Source organism: Tenrec ecaudatus, chromosome 18, assembly GCF_050624435.1.
Source record: "Tenrec ecaudatus isolate mTenEca1 chromosome 18, mTenEca1.hap1, whole genome shotgun sequence".
NCBI lineage: Eukaryota > Metazoa > Chordata > Mammalia > Afrosoricida > Tenrecidae > Tenrec > Tenrec ecaudatus.
In genome coordinates, this window is record NC_134547.1 from 58,620,902 (window position 1) to 58,640,432 (window position 19,531).

The 19,531-nt window shown below is 55.8% G+C and overlaps 2 protein-coding genes across 2 annotated transcripts; both read right to left on the reverse strand.

Moving 5' to 3' along the window:
- Positions 1-4,192: 4,192 nt before the first annotated feature.
- DPEP3 (dipeptidase 3) lies at positions 4,193-7,982 on the reverse strand. Its single transcript, XM_075536728.1, has 10 exons — positions 7,792-7,982; positions 7,513-7,639; positions 6,926-7,055; positions 6,697-6,838; positions 6,390-6,459; positions 6,117-6,293; positions 5,776-5,860; positions 5,145-5,220; positions 4,521-4,656; positions 4,193-4,426 (listed from the first exon to the last, which is right to left on the reverse strand). Exons 1-10 carry the CDS (start codon positions 7,980-7,982, stop codon positions 4,193-4,195), a joined length of 1,368 nt encoding a protein of 455 aa, XP_075392843.1.
- Positions 7,983-14,050: 6,068 nt separating this feature from the next.
- On the reverse strand, positions 14,051-18,527 carry LOC142432004 (dipeptidase 2-like). The gene is made up of 10 exons (XM_075537040.1): positions 18,307-18,527; positions 17,963-18,089; positions 17,542-17,671; positions 17,321-17,462; positions 16,928-16,997; positions 16,662-16,838; positions 16,340-16,424; positions 15,865-15,940; positions 14,397-14,532; positions 14,051-14,308 (listed from the first exon to the last, which is right to left on the reverse strand). Exons 1-10 carry the CDS (start codon positions 18,525-18,527, stop codon positions 14,051-14,053), a joined length of 1,422 nt encoding a protein of 473 aa, XP_075393155.1.
- Between the last annotated feature and the right edge of the window lie 1,004 nt (positions 18,528-19,531).

The window sequence follows — 19,531 nt, forward strand, 5'->3', positions numbered from 1 at the left end:
GGGTGCTTTCGAACTGCTGGCTTTGCCACTACTGCCCAACGGCTTCCCCCAGACACCACCAGGGCTGGACAGCACCGGTCGCCGTCCAGGGTGGCAGCCTGGGAAACACAGGGCCCTTCTGCTCTATCCTATGGGGTCGCTCGCCATGAGTCAGCATCCAGGATAGTCAGTCAGAAGCAGGAGTTGGGGCTGTGGGTCCCCAGAGGCTCAGGAAGAACAGGACCCCTTCTAGCCGCCCTTTCATCCAGGGGTGGGGGGTCAGTACAAGGGCCCCTTGAGCTACATTCCTGCCTGGGAACTCTTCTGACCTCACCTGGGGGTGGGGTGGGGGGGGTGTCCTTCACCCAGGAAGTCGCACTTCTCTGCTCACACCTTTGTCTGACATTTGGTCCACTCCTGGGGGCGCAGGGCAGCTTCATCCACTTGGCTTTGCTTGAGCATCTTTAGCTCGCTCAGTTCTTTTTCCTCTGTCAGACAGCTCGCAGTCCATTTTACTGCCCCACGTTTTTTCTTCCCTTTTGATTTTAGAATCTCAGGTATTTTCCCCAGCGGAGCTGAGGCCACAGCCCTGCCTCCTCCCAGCCCCCAGCTCTGGGCAGAATCCCCAGCCAGTCACAACCCTGACCCCTCCCCAACGGCACTGGGTGACCTGGGTCTGCCACTTGACCTGTCCACATGGCCCTCCCTCACCGCCATCACCGGCAGCCACGGGCCGCCCACATTCTCTGCCTTCCAGCTGTCCACACTGCTGCTCAGAGGCGTCATCTCGTGCAGAGAAAGGCTCAGCCCTGGCCTTGGGCCTGTTCCACCTGGCCCCGGCCACCTCTCTGGACTCAATCACTGGCCGCTCTTCCTCCCAGCCTCCACAGACCCATCAGCGTTCACCGGTGAGAAATGCTTTCTGACCCCCTGCTCCTAACTCTTACCTTCCTGGTAGCCACCTCAGAGAGATGTGTTCACGAGAGCCTTTGATGAATGTGTGCCATCCTCCCCACTAGGCTGATTTCACCAGGGCAGGGTGATGGGCAAGGGGAGAGTCTTTTTAGTCCCCCCACCCCCCCGTGTCCCAGAGGAGTTTTTGAACACAGGATGAACGGATGCTTTCTTGGTCCTGCCCTACCTGTTCCGCTCTCAAGGTGCCCCCTCCCCCCTCCACTCCCAGACCTAGTCTCTCTCCTTAGGGCAAGTCAGGTCTTGGGGAGCGGGGGGAGAGACAGGCCACCACACCCAACCCAAAGTCTTAGATTTTGGCTAGGATGCCACTTCCTCCGTGCCATGCCAGCTGACTGATGGAGAAGCCCATACCATCCTGGGAAATCAACTCCAAAATATTTGACGAGTGCAGGCCATTCCAATGAAAACATACTGGACTGTCCTTTCTATCAGGAGAATGGTCAGAGCACGCGAATCAGGAAGCCAAGGGGAGCCCACTGAGTCTTACGAAAGGATATGAAACAATCGAAAGAAAGCAAGTTTTAAAAAGCGGAAACATGAACGATGTCATTGTTCCGTGACCTCCTCGGAGCTATGTTGCTGCAACACGAATCCCCGGGCACATGAAGGGTCAGCAGAAGCACGCGTCTCACTCACAGCGCTGCCCTGTGTGCCATCAGCTGGGGCTACAGGATCCGCTTCCAAGATGACTCATGCCCATGACTTAGCAAGTTATTACCAGACGGAGCTAGTAGTTCAACTGAGGCTGTGGGTCAGGGGCACTGTGTCCTCTACATCAGGGACAGCTCCATGAGCGAATTGACAGCTGTGCGACATAGGCTAAAGTCCAGGAGCAATCGTAGGGGATTACACTGAAAACAGACAAAAAGCCCTGTTGCCATCAAGCTGATTCTGACTCATCGTCACTCTAGTGGACAGGATTCAACAGTCCCCTTGGGGTTTTTAGGCTTCCAAACCCTTTTAAAAACGGTTTTATTGCCATATGATTTAATATTATACACTGAAAAGGGCTGGGCAGCCGTCCCTGCACAGGTTGTAAATCACTGAGGAGCCTGTCATATCTTCTCGCCCAGAAAGTGGCCGGTGGATTCGATCGGCTAGCTTTTGGGTTAGCAGCTGACTGATTGAACCATTGTCCCACCAGGGCTTCTTTGGACACCGGCCCTTAAATCATAGGTGCCCTGAAACCTGTGCCTGGGGCCTTCTTTGGAAAAAGGGTCTTTGCAGATATAACAAAGGCTCCCAAGATGAAGTCACCGTGAATTCACGGAGGGCCCTAAATCCAGTGCCCAGGGCACTTACAGAGGAAAGGAGAGCGGGAGTTGAGACAGAGACAAGGGGCAGAAGGAGCAGCGAGATCACTGTCATACAGCCCCAAGCCAAGGAACCACCAGGAGCTGCAAGAGGGAGATTAGGATGTTCTCCTCGGGCCTCGCATCCGGAACAGGGACGGAAAAGGCCATTACAGGATGATGCCAGCTCCGTTCATCAAGGAAACAGAAAGATCCCCAACATCCATGTTTGAGTCAAAACTGGTGACTAGTCCAAGATGGTGAGAAGGATGCTCTCTCTCTGATCGCGTAGGGTGAAGCTGCCACCACGAAGATGGTGGCATCACGACACAGAAGGTGAGAGGCAGGCCCCAGATTATGAGTCCCAAGCCTGACGCCTACGTCCAACTTTTAACTTGAATCTGTGTGGGAGAGCAGTTAGAATTGCCAAAGGTGTGCCTCAGCAGATAGTAATAACGTACCTATGATGCATAAGAAAATGAAACATTTCCAGGTACACTAAGACATCTTTAACAATTAAACACACAAGCTCACTGCCATTGAGTCAATTCTGACTGATAGCAACCCTACAGGACAAGGTAGAAATGCCCGGTGAGATTCTGAGATGGTACATCTCGACGGGAGAAGACAGCCTTGTCTCTTAAGGATAGTACAGTAATATTAATGTTTTGATGTGCCTCCTAATAGTGCCTGTTTACTATTATGAGCTGTTAAAAAATAATGGTCTTCGAATATTTAAATATAATACTCTTCCTCGAATTTTAAATATAATAGTCTTCATGAGAGGTTGGCTTGTAACTCTGGGTTGTGCTTCATCAGACACTGATAAAGCAGGGCCTGCTGGTAGCCCAAGTAAATGGATCCAAAGTCAGAAACAGAGTCCCACATAACGGGCACGTGACTTAATATTTCAGTGCCAGGCAAGCACCTGGGACCTGGCTGTGGCTGTGGCTGTGGCCTAGGAGAGAAGTGGCCAATGAATGAAGGGGTTCCCCAGTGAGCAAAGCACAGGACAGGAGTTAATTTGTTTTTCTTTTTAAGTTTAATGACTTGGTGGTTCCTTCCCCCCACCCCCTGCCCCATCACTTAAAATCAGTTAAAAAAAAAATCAGAGGACCTCACCTGAAAGATCTGAAATCCTGACAAACGTTACAAAGTGGTCAAACAATATCGGCTTTTTACCAAAACAAATGGAAACCTTTAGAAGACTGAGGGCATCCTCCCCCCACCACACACACACACACACACACACACACACACACACACACACACACACATATGCACGCACACACACACGCACGCACACACACGCACGCACACACATGCACACACGCACACACGCACACACATGCACGCACACACACATGCACGCGCACGCACACACATGCATGCACACACACACGCACACATGCACGTACACACACATGCACACATGCACACGCACGCACACACACATGCACACGCACGCACACACACATGCGCACACACACGCGCACGCACACACATGCACGCACACACACATGCACACATGCACGCACACACACACATGCACGCACGCACGCGCACACACACACACACACACACTCCGGGAGGAGACTGACTGTGGAGTCAGTGCCTTCGTGTGCCTCTGTGGGCTGGAGGTTATTGCAGACTTTGGTGAGGCGTCTCTGCCCTTCCTGAGAACCCAAGCTGGGAGCAGAGGGAACCACTGACTGGGAGGAGCTGGGTTCAGACCATATGACCCTCCCTACCCAAGTGCACACAGGGTGGGTGGGGTGGGGTGAGGGGAAATGTGCCCATCAGACCCCGCTCCCACGGGGAAGTAGGAAAGACTCACACCCTTGGCTCAGTGACAAAATGTTTATAGTCAGCTTTTGCTTGTGCCTGGTTCTGGGAGGGAAACCTTTTGGGGCGTCTGTGATGGCCAAGGTGACACGTGGGCCAGGTCACCAGAGGCACCGGATGAGGGCTGGGAAGGTGGAAGCAGCCAGCAGGGCTGGGAGGAGAGGCGGGGAGGCTCTGAAGGACGTCTGGAGGCTCTGACTGCTTGGCCACCTGTTCAGCCCTAGGTAATGCTCGCCCCGAGGCGGAGGCAGGTGGTAGGAGTGGCAGGATAGGTCCAGAAGCTTGTCAGGAAACTTGTCCTCCACAGGGTTCTGCCCACGGTTGTCCTCTCTCACCTAGGAGTGGGAGCCAGCAGTTGGTGGCTCCTACAGCCCCCTCCTCACCCGCTCAAACCCCTGGGCCGTCCGTCCTTTGCCCAGCCCTGCGTACCTGTTCCACTTGCCGGAAGACCCTCAGCAGGTTGCCGCGAAGGACACCCCAGAGCTCCTCCTCACTCCAGCCCCGTCTCAGCAGCTCCTCTATCAGCACTGGGTAGGTAGATACATCCTCCAGCCCTTGAGGGAACCTGGGTGGCCACCAACCAGGAGGCTGTGGGACCTCACCCTGGAGTGGGGCCCAGGCTTTCTGTTCCCACTGCCCCAGCAGCCCCAGCCATGTATCTGGGAAAAAGAAGGCTCGGGAAGCCCTGTTGGTCATACTGCAGAAGGCAACTTAGGCAGCTCCTTGAGGGCTGGGCTTGTGCGGCCTCTGCTGGCTGAGCAGACAGCCTGCTGCAGGTCCACTGGGTCAGGGCTGGGAGCGCGTGCTGGACGGCTGTGACTGGGAGGGGAGGAGTTCTAAGCAAATGTCGTGACCTGGAGCGGGTCCACTGGGCCACAGGGGACACATGGAGTATTCTGGAAAGAGGCCCTGAGAGGAGGGAGATAGCAGGTTGAGTGGAAGACCCGCGCCTGTGGTGGAGGCCTGAGGATGGGAGGACCACAGGACGGGAGATGAGAATTAAGGCTTCCCTGCGGATCCCTAGGCTGAGACAAAACTGAGGGAGATACTCACCGGCCAGACCCATCATAATTTCCACTAATCCCGATGAACTCAGAGCCAATGACTTCCCTGATGTGATCGAAATGATCTAGAGGGGGAGGGGAGGGTGCTTGAGACTGGAATTAGACCCTGGGCCCTCAGCTCTGGCTTTCGCCGATTCCCCGGCCCTCCGTCCTCCAGACAGTTGACTCTACAGGGTTCGTGGTCAATTGTGAGCTCTGCAGTGGCTACAGGTTGGGCTGTGAATCGGGAACAGAGCTCAGCACTATCCCTTGAGGTCTTTTCCTGCCCAGGAGTCAGCTTGCCCTGTGTGCCTTGAGAGTTTAGTAGGATCCTGCCCATCTGCCCAGAGATGTGGGGAAGAGAGCAGTCCCAGGACTCAGAGCCAGAGGCCGAGGCCTGAGTCCATCGCAGGCCAGGCCAGGGTCCTCTGGGAGTCTGACCAGAAACAGACTGTTAAAAGCTGGCCGCTGTATTCAGCTTCCTCTCCACTCCCACCTGGGTGGTACTGCACAGCTGTCTGTGCTGCCCCGGGCTCAGGGGCGATCAGAGGTCTGCCCATTATCCAACAGATATGCCAGACTGAGGGCCCAGCTGCCCCAAGGTCCCAGGCAAGCTGCACAGGATCCGGGGTATGGCTCACCTGCCACAGTGGACACGTTGGCTAACAGGTTGCACTGCAGGACCCCCATGGACAGTGTTACCATCACGATCCCGCCGTTCTTCTTCTAGAGGGACAGACAGATGGACACTCGGCTCGGCCCACCCAACCTGACTGGCGGCCTCCTAGGCAGGGCTCCCCAGAAGCACCGTGGGATCCACCTGTCTGGGGGTATGGGGCTTATCTGGGCCTGGGTTTTAGAGATGGCAAAGCTTTGGGTGGAAGGGAGTATGGGACCTGGGCCTGTCCCCTTGTTCAGGCTTGAGAGTCTCTGTACGGAGTGTGCCTAGCCCTGCGTTCAAGGGCTGGGGGTGACGACTCACCAGAAGCTGTAGCGTGTCATCAGGGACATTCAGCATGTAGTTGCACACAGCCCTGGCGGCTGAGTGGGAGAAGATGACGGGAGCCTGAGACACCTCCAGGACCCGCCGCACCAAAGCGTCCGATCCATAGGACAAGTCCACCATCATGCCCAGGAGGTTCATTTGCCTCACCACCTTCTGAAGGGACGGGTTGGGTGGGTGTCAGGGCCACCACATGTATCTGGGAGGGGAAGGTGGGGGCGGGGGGAGGAGATAGGGAACAAGGTTCCTCACCTCTCCAAAGCTGGTCAACCCACTGATGTTGATGTAGAAGCTGTGTTTAAACTTGGCGACACTCTCTGCCCTGCAGGACAGCCAGGAGAGGGTATAGCTGGCCATACCATACCCAGACCTCCAGCACCTGAGGGCTCTGTAGTCTGTCCCTCTCTCTGTCTTAGAAGCAAGGATTTGGACTCCGTAGGGGTGGGGAGCAGTTGCTTTCTGGGAGGGTGAGGGACCTGCAGGGAGTCCAGCTTCCCTCTTGGGGCCCTTTAGGGGTGAGGCCCATCCCCATTACACCTTGGCCTGGCCCTGTGCTCACCAGGGCGTGCTGCAGGTGGAGGTGAGTGTCAGGTAGCGCACGCCAAGCAAGTAGAAACTCCTAAGCACAGAGAGGCTGTTGTCTAATGAGTGACCGCCCTCCACACCGATGAGACAGGCCAGCTTCTGAGTGCTGTTCAGACCTGGACGAATAAACATCACCTGGTTAGCGCTGCAGAGCCAGCGCCCCGGACAGAGGATCCGAGATTCCACCCCACCCATCAGCCTACCTGCAGCTGTGGTCACAAGCTCCAGTTCGGGGTAGGCGGCGCACAAGCGGCGGATGAGGTCGATCCGCTCCAAGGTGATGCGCACGGCATCCTGGTCCTGGGTCTGGCACGGGGCATGGGCTGACCAGAACTGGGAGTAAGCCCGGGGTCCAGATTGAGGTTCGGGTGGTCTCCACATCCTCGAGCTACCACACCTGCCTTGGGCGCGGCATGACCCCACAGTACCTTCGGGCCTGTTAGGGCTATTCCCGGTGACTCAACCTGGGCTCTCGGCACAGCACGGCCTGCCGTTTGTTCCTGCGCTAGCTGAATGCGCCAGGCACACTCGACCTTGCCCTTTGTGGGGCCAGCAGCTCGGGCACTCGCAGGGGATTTCCTGTCACGGTGCACGCCCCACAGAACCGGGGTGCCCGTGTGGCTGGACTGCCTGGGTCTCCAAAGTCCCCTCACACCCCCGTAGCAGCATCAGGATATAGTATGTGCCTGCCCCCATAGTTCCTAGTCCCCCAGAGGCCGGCCTCCCTGTTTACGGGGCCCCAGCAACCCCCAGCGGCCACGCGGTGGCACTTTGCGTGTCCCCGTGGTACCTGAGCGCCCACAAGGCCATCCCTCAGCCGGTCCAAGCTGGTCTGGCTCCGGCTGAGATTCCGCAGATTCACAGCCTGTATGCTGTTGGGGGGAAACTGGGCCAAAAGCTGAGGCAGGTCGTTGTGACTAGAGGGGTGTCCAACAGGGAAGACATCCTTCAGGGAAGGCCCTTGCTCTCCCCGCCTCCCCCACCGCCCCAAGGCTTTGAGGGGTGCTGGGAAATGGCGCGGGGCGCGATGAGGGAGCCCCACCCCCCTGCTCTGGGGTGCCCAACACACCCGTCCACCAGCGGGAAGGCCCGCATCAGAGCCCGGGCGCGCTGGCTCAGGCTGGGGGCGCGGGGGGCGCCCGGCGCGGGGTCGGTGGCGCAGGTTCTGTGCGCAGGTGGCGGCGGGAGCAGCAGCAGCAGCAGCAGCAGCAGACACAGCTGGCCGAGGGCGCGGGACTCCTCGGAGTCTGCGGGGCGCATGGCGCAAGGGGAGGGAGGGGGCCTGGGGGCGGGAGCCGGTGGCAGCGCGCTTCAGTCCCACGGGGGATTCCGGCCAACTGGCGGCGCCAGACCCCACGAGGGACGCGCGGGAAGCCGGGACGCCGCACCACGCGGCCGCCAGGGGGCGCTACGGCTCTTCCGCCCGCCGCCTAGGGGGCGCTCGCGCGCCAGGCCGGCCTCTCTGGGCCGCTCGCCGCCCTCGGTGGGCATTGGGGGGTGCGTGGGGCTGTTGCGCTCTGTGCGTGTGCTCCTCTCTCTGGTTCGACCGGAAGGAGCGCCTGGTGTCCGCTAAGCGTTGGATTGCCGACCCCTGGGCCGCCTGTCCGCATAAGGAGCTCATCTCAACCAAGGGCTCAGGTAGAGAGAAAATGTCCGGGAAATGATGATGGCAACGTATGGACACGTGTGCTCAAGACAATGGATGTATGGATTGTTTATCAGAGCTGTAAGAGCCCCCAATAAAAGGATTGATTAAAAATTTTTAAAAAAAGATTTAATCTCAGAACCCACCCACCCCCACACAGGGTCCCAGTGAGTCGAAACATCAGTCTGATGGGGCCTAATGGGGGGTTTTCCTGAAGATAAGGCTCCCCCTGCCCCAGCCAGTCAAATATTCCCCGGGAATGCTACAGCCCTGACTTAGAAGAGAGTACACATGTACATTTGGACTGCCAGAAAGATTCCTTGCATATTGCCCCATGGGAAGTACACTTTAAAGATCAGTATTATGCCTCCCTCCAGAAGAATTTACTTCAGAGGACAGCACTGAAGCTACAGCTCAGGGAAAGGGCACACAGGAGCAAATGAAGGGGGAGGAAGAGAGTGGAGCACATCCTGGCCCACCAAGCCTGGAGGAGAATATCCCTGCTCAGAGCAACCAATGCACAGAGAGGACCTTATGGCCGGCCCCAATACAAGACACGACATCCCTCACTAACCTATAACCCTACAAGGGACAATACTGGAGACACAGTGGAGGAATTGCGCCCAATCTGACCCTACCACACCAAGGCAAAACACTAAGGGTGTGCAACAGAACAGCAAAGGGAGCAGAGCAATGAAGACCCCAGGGAATACCAAAAATAGATGTTCGGGTCAGGGCATGGCACCCCATCAGACTCAACTGGAAAACACTCCTAATGGTCAACAAACAGACCTTGAACTATTTACAGGTGCTTTTTTTTTGTCATTGGTTTTTATGTTGTTGCTGTTGTTTTGTTTTCTTTTGTTGCTTTGTTTTGCTCTGTCTTGTTTTTGTGCACATTATTATCTCTGCAGGTCTTTCCAGATAAGATAGGTTGGATAAATAATCTGGAGGCGAAAACAATGGGACCAACTTTTGGGTAGGGGACAAGGGAGAGGGGGAGGTGGGAGAAAGGAAGTGGTGTTATAAATCCAGGGACAAGGGAACAACAAGTGATCCAAAATCAGTAGTGAGGAGGGTGTAAGAAACCTAGTAGGGCTTGATCAAGGGCAATGTAATGGAGAGGAATTACTGAAATCCAAATGAAGGCTGAATATGATAGTGGGACAAGAGGAAAGTAAAAGGAAATAGAGGAAAGAACTAGGAGGCAAAAGACATTTATAGAGGTCTAAATACAGGCATGTACATATGTAAATATATGTATGATGATGAGGAAATAGATCTATGTGATAAGAATTATAGGAGCCCCCAATAAAATGATTTTTTAAAAAGACCAGTATTATGGGATCACGCCATCTTGTTTTAGCATCTTGTGACTGCATGTTGTTTCTGGATACTTAATCATAGACATACAGCAAAAGGCTGTGGAGTGTAGAAATCTAAAGCACAAATGTTCCCCTGAGGCAAGGCTTTAACGGGGGAATGGGGTTTTGAGAAATGGTGGGGGAGATGTAAACATGCTAATGGTGGCCATATTGGGAAGGGGTGACCTACTCCAAGGTCACCTTCTGTGGTCTGACCATCCTGTGAACGAAATCCTGGGTGGGGCCGGTGAGGGCTAATGGGGTTGAAGGGCATTGGTGATCACACCAGAACAGAGCTGAGCAATGAAAGGGGCTGGGGACTGGGTGCCCCCCCCCACACACACACACTCCCCTCAGGTGGGAGGAGAGAGCTGCTTCAGTGGCTAGTGGCTCAGGACAACTGGACAACTGTGAGAGCAGCCTGAGAATCTTCAAAGGCAGAGAGTAGGTGGGACCAGGTCCTGTCTGGGTCATGAACTCACTTGGGGCAGAAGTCCTCCTCTGAGACCAGGCTGGATGGTGTCATGAATCATATCCTGCTGGGAGAGCCATGATGTCTGGGGAGCTGATTTCAGAACAGTATCTGGGCCATAGCTGAAAGGTCTGGGCGTGGGCCAGTTCTGGTCAGGCTGAAAATCGAGTTCCACCTCTTCTGCATCTGTCTGCTGCTTCCTGCCCAGGTCTCCCCAACAAGTGGGCCTCCCTTGGAGATCCCAGCAGCAAAACCTGGGCCTCAGGGTGGCCTCTACCCACCCCCTCTGTCTCTTTTGGGTTGTGGGGTCAGCACCATTTGCCCCAGTTTTTACTCACCAGGGAAGAGCAACAAGAGGGGCCAAGGGGTGTTATTCTGCCTGCTTGGACCCCTGCGTGAACTCTGCCGCGGAGCCCCAAGTGACTCGGGACAATACAGTGAACGACAAGTTTGCTGGCAGTTTCTCAAACATCCCAAAGCACTGCATTTACAGCGGGTGTCTCTAGTCACGTTGGGTCAAAAATGTTTGAAAGTAGTTTCCAAAAAATATCCTGGAAGGCCTAGGCAAAGGCAGCTGAGACATGGCTGGTTAGGGGTGAGTCCCTACATCCAAATCCCACGCCTCTGGACAACTAGGAAAGTTGGGCAAACTAGACAAGTGTTTTCTATCTCTCTCCCAAAAGTTCGTGGAAAATGAGAGAATGGATTTTTTGCCCATAAGTCTTGGAGGCCCTCCTTGCAGAAAACATTTGCTCAGGGTTGGAGAGTCGCAGTGATGCCTCTGTTGCTGAGTGGCCCCAAGCTTGAACTTTCCACGACCACAACAGCAAAGTTCTGCTTGCGTAACTTTACTTGACTGTCACATGGAAAATAAGACTGGAAAAATCTCTACAGGCCCAGAGAGTCCGGTGTGGAATCTCACAGCAGCAGACACAAAAGGGGACACTTTCATCGAAGCGCCACGCTGGCTCAGACAACAGCCTGTCCTTGTGTCATTGTGCTTTAAAAAAAATTATTAATCATTTTATTGGGGGCTCACACAACTCTTATCATAATCCATACATCCATCCATTGTGTCAAGCACATTAGTATATTTGTTGCCCTCATCATTCTCAAAACACTTTCTTTCTACTTGAGCCCTTGGTATCAGCTCTTTTTTCCCCCTCCCTCTCCCACCTTCCCTCCCTAACCCTTGATAATTTACAAATTATTATTTTTTCATGTCTTACACTGTCCAATGTCTCCCTTGACCCACTTTTCTGTTGTCCGTCCCCCAGGGAGGGACCTTGTGATCAGTTCCCCCATTCCCCCCCACCTTCCCCTTCCCCTCCTGGTATTGCTACTCTCAGCACTGGCCCTGGAGGGGTTTATCTGTCCTGGATTCCCTGTGTTTCCAGCTCTTATCTTTACCAGTGTACATGCTTTGGTCTAGCCAGATTTGTGATTAGAATTGGCATCATGATAGTGGGAGTGAGGGGGGAAGCATTAAAGAACTAGAGGAAAGGTGTATGTTTCATCATTGCTATACTGCACCTGACTGGCTTGTTTCCTCCCCAAGACCCTTCTGCAAGAGGATGTCCAATTACCTACAGACGGACTTTGGGTCCCCACTCCACACTCCCCCTCATTCACAATGATATGATTTTTTTGTTCTTTGATACCTGATACCTGGTCCTATCGACACCTCGTGATCACACAGGCTGGTGTGCTCCTTCCATGTGGACTTTATTACTTCTCAGCTAGATGGCTGCTTGTCTATCTTCAAGCCTTTAAGACTCCAGACACTATCTCTTTGATAGCTGGGCAACATCAGCTTTCTTTACCACACTATCTTAAGCACCTGCTTTGTCTTCAGTGATCATGTCAGGAAGGTAAGCATCATAGAATGTCAGTTTAATAGAACAAAGTGTTCTTGCATTGAGGGAGCACTTGAGTAGAGTCCCAATGTCCATCTGCTACCTTAATATTAAACCTATAAATATATGCACATAGATCTAGTTCCCCATCATATATAAATATATTTACATAGGTTCACGCCTGTATTTAGACCTCTATAAGTGCCCGTTGCTTCCCAGTCACTGTGCTTTTTAAGCGCTGTATCTGTGTAGACCACTGTAACTGCTCTAGAGGAAGTTAGTGACACAGCAGTAAAGCTCAAGGGAAACAGAACCACGATCGTACTAAAGAAAGACATGGCAGGATTTGGGGCTAAGTCGATGTTCTGAACTTTTTTTTTAAAAATGTGCTTACAGCAGCGAATGTAGCAAAAGGTGTGAAATCGTTAACCATGAAAACAAAGAACCCAGGCCATCGCAGAGGTTGAAAAGTTGACTGTTGGTTTGGCTAAGTCAAAAACAACCCGGTAGATGTCCTGGTCACTGTGACATGGACGAGGGCTTACGGCCTCCACCATTGTGGGAAACAGGATTTCTCCCAAGTTGTCTCCCCCAAATATAGGCCACACTTAACTGCACGTGGCAAATGACTGTACACTTGGAGGTCAACAGAAGTAGGTCAGGGGTTATTCTCCCTAAGGGTTATGAGCCCTCCAGAGCAAGCAGTCACCACTGTTTATCCCACAAGTAGGACCCACTCCCTTCTGATAAGGATTGTTGTTGACTGTTTCCTTGTAGGAGACACCAGAGAGGTCAAGCTCACCCAAGGGTGACCACGGTTAGGCTGCCATCATGAATCTAGGGTCCGCCCATCTTGTCACATGTATACCTAGTCCTCCCGTTCCTATGTGCACACCCCTAGCTCATCCCCTTCCTGTCACGCTCATGTCTATCTTACATCCCCTTCCTGTGATGTGTATGCCTATTGTACTGCCCCTTCCCGTGACGTGTGGTTACCTGTAATCACGGCCCCCTAAGTAATGATAAGCCTTGGTTAGCAATAAAGTTGCTCTCTCCTGCTCTTGCTCCTGGCTCTCCTCACGAGGACCACCAAGCGGGGCTGAGGTGAGCATGCTACCATGAACTGTGTCTGACTCCATGACTTCAATCTCTCTTCTATCTCTCAGGCTCTCTCTGACTTCACTATGATCTTCACTGAGTATCGCCGTACAATTGCGCGTACCGGACCAGTGGTGATTTGTGGGGGCCCTCCTTTCCCCCGTACACCGTGATTTAAAGTCCCGGGGAAAATACATTTCTATGGGCAATTTAGGAAAAGTATGGTCAGTTCTCGAACACAAATTTAGAACTTGGACGATTGCGGTATCGCTGTACTTGGTGAAGATCCATGGAAGTTGGAAGCCAAAGGGATGGACCTGGCCTTGGGGGCTGTTCCTCTTTCTCCTGGGATGTGATGGAGCTCAGGAAACAATGGGGATTAGGGCCCATGGCCCACCCGGGTAAACGGAGCCCTGGGAAACACGCCTGGCTTTGTGCTGGGAACCTGCACCTGGGGAACTGCCCCGCAGCCCCGGCTGAGTATTCCTCTGCCCTGGGCTCTGTCTGCTGGGGTTTCAGCTCCTGAAACCAGATGCTCTAGACGCCGCTGCCAGCCGCCTTCCAGTTAGATTCTGCCAACAGGAGTTGCCAGAGGGAACGGAAAGATAGGAACCCTTGTTTTAGAGCCTGCCCAGGCTGTTCCAGCTGCCATGTTGCCCCACTCCCACCCTCTGCCCCCTCTGCCAGCTGCCTTTGGGTCTGACTTCTCTCAGGATTTATTCTTTCGGGGAGTTGTGAGGTCTCCTCCCCCAACAGCAGTGGGCGTCCACACCCCCCTCCCACTGCCGAGAAGGCCTCTCATGCCAGCGTCCATATGGCAATGTTTATTTTCTGGAAATAGTTGTGCCTGGGGTGGACCCAGCTCTCCAGCGACATCTGGTAGGGCTGGCTCGTCACCAGAGCCACAGGAGGAGGCCTGGGAAGGCGGCAACCACTGTGGGGCCCAGGGCCACGTGGGGAGAGGAACTGGGGAGTGACCACCTGGATGGCCACTTGGGTGTCCAGTGGGTTGGTATCTCAACTGGTGTCCGGTCTGAAATCAGATCCTCTGTCAGCTTCGTCCGAGGGAGGATGGAGCGGCAGGAGCTGCCCAGCTGCTCACTCGGGAACTCATCCTCAAGGGGCTTTCGCCACTGGTTCTCTTCCCGGACCTGAGAGGGGCAGGCGGTGGGCCAGGTCCACCAGAGCCCCAGCCCCGCCCCCTGAGCCCCAGCCCCGCCCTGGCCCCGCCCCACACACCTGTTCCACCTGCTGGAAGACACGCAGCAGGTTTCTGCGAAGAACACTTCCAAGCTCGTCTTCACTCCAGCCCCGTCTCAGCAGCTCCTCTATCAGCACCGGGTAGGTGGATACGTCCTCCAGCCCCTGAGGGAACCTGTAGGCCAGCCGTCGGGGCTCAACCCTGTCCAGGGCCCCTGAGCCCCAGCCCTACTTAGACATGGGAAGTGGAGTCTGGCTGTTCATCCTTTAGAAGGAAGGAGCCTCAAAACTTCCTTGAAGAGTTGTCAAAAACTCATTGAATTGAACTGTTCAAATCCCTGCCTTTCACGGAACGCAGATTTTCCTCCATTAAAAAGAAGAGGGTCTTCCTGCTGACAAGACACACGGAGCTAAGCTAGAGCTCGAGCTGGAGGAGCCACATGGAGACCCACGCCAGCACTGAGATGCTTCCACCACCACTGGATACACACACACAAAAAAAGAGGAGGAGGGTGGAAGAAACCTTCTTAAGAACTTGGGTTATTCTCGACAGGATTGCAGAAGACAAATGGGTGCATAAGCAAATGTGGTGAAGAAAGCTGATGGTGCCCGGCTATCAAAAGATATAGCATCTGGGGTCTTAAAGGCTTGAAGATAAACAAGCAGCCATCTAGCTCAGAAGCAACAAAGCCCACATGGAAGAAGCACACCAGACTGAGTGATCACAAGGTGTCGATGGGATCAGATATCAGGCATCTAAGACCCAGAATAAAACCATACCCAAGGTGAATGGGGTGGGGGGGGCATGGAGTGGAGACTCAATGCCCATCTGTAGACAATTGGACATCCCCTCACAGAGGGGTCACAGGGAAGAGAAGAGCCAGTATAGCACTGATGAAACACACAACTTTCCTCTAGTTCTTTGGTGCTTCCTTCCCCCCCACTATCATGACCTCAATTCTACCTTACAAATTAGATTAGACCAGAGCATGCACACTGCTACAGATAAGATCCCATCCCGAGACACAGGGAATCCAGGGTAGACAAACCCCTCAGGGCTAACATTGAGAGTAGAGCTACCAGGAGGATTAGGGGAAGGTGGGGGGAGAAAGGGGGAATTGATCACAAGGAGCAAGCTAGAACCCCCTCCAAGGGAGACCAATAACAGAAACGTGGGTGAGGGGCGACGGGGTTAATAAGATATGGCAAAAATAATCTATAACTTATCAAGGGTTGGTTAGGGAGGGCAGGGGGGAGGGAGGGGGAAGAAATGGGGAGCTCATATCAGGGAGTAGCCAAATATAATGACCACAGAGTATGGGGCCACTAGACCACAGGAGTCCCGGAGAGATCCTAAGAGGCCAACCCTGGGCATGGGGAGATGCTAGGTAGGCCAGCAGACTTGAGGCTGTTACCAAGGTCAAAAGGTCCCGAGGACCACGGTATGGGGCTGTGAAGGTCCCAAGGATGCACACAAGGCCCAGACAAACCACAGGGAGGCACTTACTGGCCGGCCCCATCGTAATCACTACCAATGCCGATGAACTTGGATCCAATGACAGCCCTGATGTGGTCGAAGTGATCTAGAGGGATGGAGACAGCAGTGTGGGGCTTCCAGGGCAGGGCTGGGGTGGGTCTAGACTGGGCAGTGCTGATCCCTGTTCAAGACCATTCCTATGAAAGCTTCACCTCCCTTGAGGACATGATGGGGGACCCTCTCTAGTGCTCCAGAGGATAAGAGAGGGACCCGGAGCTATAAGTGACAAGACCTGAGGGGCTGCCCTGCAGGGGCATCTCTGTGTGACTGCCACACCCCACACCACTATCACAGTACTGGTGCTGTGGGCTCCCATCCCCGCTGTGGGATTTGGGGGGCTGTGATTATTACTCGTGGGTGGGTCAGACTGCTGGGATGATCCTCAGGCCCCTCAAGGCTTCAGGTTCCAAGTCTGAGCTGTTCAGAGTGCAGGGTGGGGGCTCACCAGCCACGGTGGACACGTTGGCTAGCGGGTTGCACTGCAGCACGCCCATGGCCAAAGATACCATCACGATGCCACCGTTGTCCTTCTGCAGGGATGGACAAAGGGACACTCAGCGTGGCTCCCTCTCTGGGGCCCGAGGAGGACATTCACTGCTGACTTGGAGGGTCATTTCTCTGGGTTCACATGAGCACCTGGCTTCAAGAGGTCACAGGCTGGGCTTTGTGGGTTGGCAGGGCAGCTGCAGGTGTGGGGGAGAGGACGGGACAGGGGTTCGCATTCCAGGCCTCCTGGTGTAGATCCCAGGACCAGGGCAGTCTCTCACCAGCAGTTTCAGGATGTCATCGGGTACATTCCGGGTGTTCTCACACACGCCTCGGGCAGCTGAGTGGGAGAAGATCACAGGAGCCTGGGACACTTCCAGGGCCCGCCGCGCCACCGCATCGGAGACATGGGACAAGTCCACCATCATGCCCAGGCGGTTCATTTCCGCCACCACCTTCTGCAGGGATAGGTCAGAGGGGAGGGTCTCAGGGGTGTACCCTGTTGTAGGGCGTGTGGGGCAGGCTGTGGAACCGGGTCCTCCCTCACCTCACCAAAGCTGCTCAGTCCGCTGACGTTGGTGTAGGAGGCGTGGAGGCCTTTCGTGGAGCTCTCTGCCCTGCAGGCCGGCCAGGACACCGTCTGACTAGTTGGCCACACTGTGGCCACCGGAGCCTGGCGGCTCTGCCGGACAGACTCTGTCCCTGGGCCAAGAGATGGACCTAGGCTGGGCTGGGCCTAGCCCTTGAAAGGTCACTGCTAAGGATACAGTCTCCCTCCTGTGCAGAGAGTCCATCTCCCCTCCTCACGCCTGGGTGTGCTCCAGATGGGGATCGGGACAGGAACTTTGGCCAGTGGGACCTGGCGGAGAGTCCTTCGGCCGTACACCTGCACCGCTCTAGCTCCACCACCACCCCAAAAAATGCACCACACCATACTTACCAGGGCGTGTTGCAGGTGTGGGTAAGAGTCAGGTAACGCACTCCCAACACATAGAAGGCACGCAAGACAGAGAGGCTACTGTCCAGTGAGTGGCCGCCCTCTACACCGATGAGGCAGGCCAACTTGCGGGTGCTGTTGAGAGCTGGGGACAGGCAGGTGAGCTGATCACATTCAGGGGTTGCCCGTAGCAAGAGTCCCTACCAGCGCCCGCAGCCGCCTACCTTCGACGGAAGTCACAAGCTCCAGCTCAGAGTAGGAGGCGCACATGCGGTGGATGAGGTCGATCTGCTCCAGGGTGAGGCGCACTGCATCTCGTCCTTGTGTCTGGCAGGGCACGTAAGCGGACCAGAACTGGGGGAAGGTGGGGGCGGGGGAATTGGGTCAGGAAGAGCTGGCCTTGGAGCTCCACAGCCAGTACTGCACCTAGTGGGCCCAGAGGCCATCTGGGAGTTTGTCCTGTGCTCCCTTGCTGCCCACTGCCCGGGCTCACTGGCCACCCCAGCAGCCCCGAGCATGTATGTCATGGCACTTTGGGTGACACTGTAGTGACTGAGTCCCCATGTCACTAAGGGGTGGGGGGCTCCGTACTCCCCACCACACCCTGGCAGCCACATCATCTCATCCAGATTGTCCTCTTGGTACCTGGGCGCCCACAAGGCCGTCTCTTAGCCTGTCCAGACTGGTCTGGCCGTGGCTGAAATTGTGCAGGTTGGCGTCCTGCAGTCTGTTCTGGTAAAATTTCCTCAGGATCAGGGGCAGGTCGTTGTGGCTGGAGGGATGTCCAGGCAGGAGGGATGTCAGGTAGGGACATATGGACGGGCCTGTCTCCTGTCCTGTCCCACGGACCAGGGTCGGGGCAGAGTCCCCCCCGGTCAGGAGGTGACAAAGGTGACGGGGAGAGGTTTGGGGTGGTGGGAGGTGGCCCCCTCCCCTGCTCAGGCGCGCCCTCAGCCCGCCCCGCCCCGCCCCACCCCAGCCCTACGCACCCGTCCACCAGCGGGAAGGCCCGCATCAGGGCCCGTGCTCGCTCTCGGTAGTCCAGCCCACGGGGGGACCCCGGAGACGCCGCCGGGGTCGGGGCACCTGGCGCGCCTGGCAGGGCCTGGGCACCGGGCAGGGGTGGGGTAGGCGCCAGCAGCAGGAGCGGCAGCAGGAGCCGCATCGGCAGGAGGCGGCGGGGACCCTCGAGGCCTGCTGCGGGTGGCATGATGCACAGGGCCTGGCAGGCTGGCGGGGGCCCGCTTGAGCGACCCTAAGAGGGCAGGAAGGTCAGAGGGCGGTGGTGAGGTCCTGACCCCGATTCAGGAGACCCGCCACCCGCCTGCCGCGCCACCGCCAGGGGGCAGCACGGCCTTCCTGCCCTTGGGGGCGGGTCTCCGTCACGTGGTTCCTCCCTGGCTCGAGGCTCCGCCCCCGCGCCTGTCCTCACCGCCCATGGGGATGGGGAGCGGCTGTCACCTTCTGTTCCCAGCCAGCCTCTTCCAGAGGGCCTGAGGACTCTCCGGACACAGGTGGGCCCCTGGGGGTGGGGGCTGCGGGAAGAGCTCCTTCACTCCCGGGGGAGAAAAGTTCACTTGACCCCCTGCCTAGGTACCAGCTCCTTTCTCCCCCACCTGATTCTCCCATGGGCAAAGACCCATCCCCTGGGGGCCCATGCCCCAAACTGGCACCAGTGGGGGGCACCCGGCCCCACCTTCCCCATGCCGCCTGGGCCTCCACTGAGCCTGCACCTGGCGGTTGGGGCCGGCCAGGGAGCGTTTATCTAACAAAGCAGAACGCCTGGAGAGCAGGGCTGTTGGGGCAGGAAGTTGAGGTCATATCCTGAGCTGCTGAGCCCCCCTCCCCAGTCCCTTCCTCCCAGAGCCGCTGGCCTACCTGTTGGCCGGGTTCCCTCCTATCTCTGGCTGGAAACCCTGGCAGCTCAGATGTACGGGTCCTCCGGACAGGCCTGGCACCAGCCTTCAGCTGCTACACTGGTCTTACCTCCTGGCTCCTGGGGCACTTGCTCTCCTAGAAACCTCCAGGGCTGAGTCCCCCTCCTTGCTGGGCAGGGCCCAATCCATTCCTGGACATCATTACCCAATCTGCCTCCTGTGGGAACCTTCCCTCTTCACCCACCACTCACATTCCTGGGACAGGCCCTTTGATAGAAGTTCACTGGCATGACTCCAGGGTCTGTACCCAGACTCCTCCATCCCCTGCGGTCTCCTC

Excerpts from the sequence above, each read along its gene's own strand:
- DPEP3 (XM_075536728.1), bottom strand. The coding sequence starts at position 7,982 with ATGCGCCCCGCAGACTCCGAGGAGTCCCGCGCCCTCGGCCAGCTGTGT. Across the intron at positions 7,056-7,512 it reads ATGGCCTTGTGGGCGCTCAG|TTCTGGTCAGCCCATGCCCC; the intron begins GTACCACGGGGA and ends GCTTACTCCCAG. Across the intron at positions 6,460-6,696 it reads TCCACCTGCAGCACGCCCTG|GGCAGAGAGTGTCGCCAAGT; the intron begins GTGAGCACAGGG and ends GCTGTCCTGCAG.
- LOC142432004 (XM_075537040.1), bottom strand. The coding sequence starts at position 18,527 with ATGCCACCCGCAGCAGGCCTCGAGGGTCCCCGCCGCCTCCTGCCGATG. Across the intron at positions 17,672-17,962 it reads ACGGCCTTGTGGGCGCCCAG|TTCTGGTCCGCTTACGTGCC; the intron begins GTACCAAGAGGA and ends ACCTTCCCCCAG. Across the intron at positions 16,998-17,320 it reads CACACCTGCAACACGCCCTG|GGCAGAGAGCTCCACGAAAG; the intron begins GTAAGTATGGTG and ends GCCGGCCTGCAG.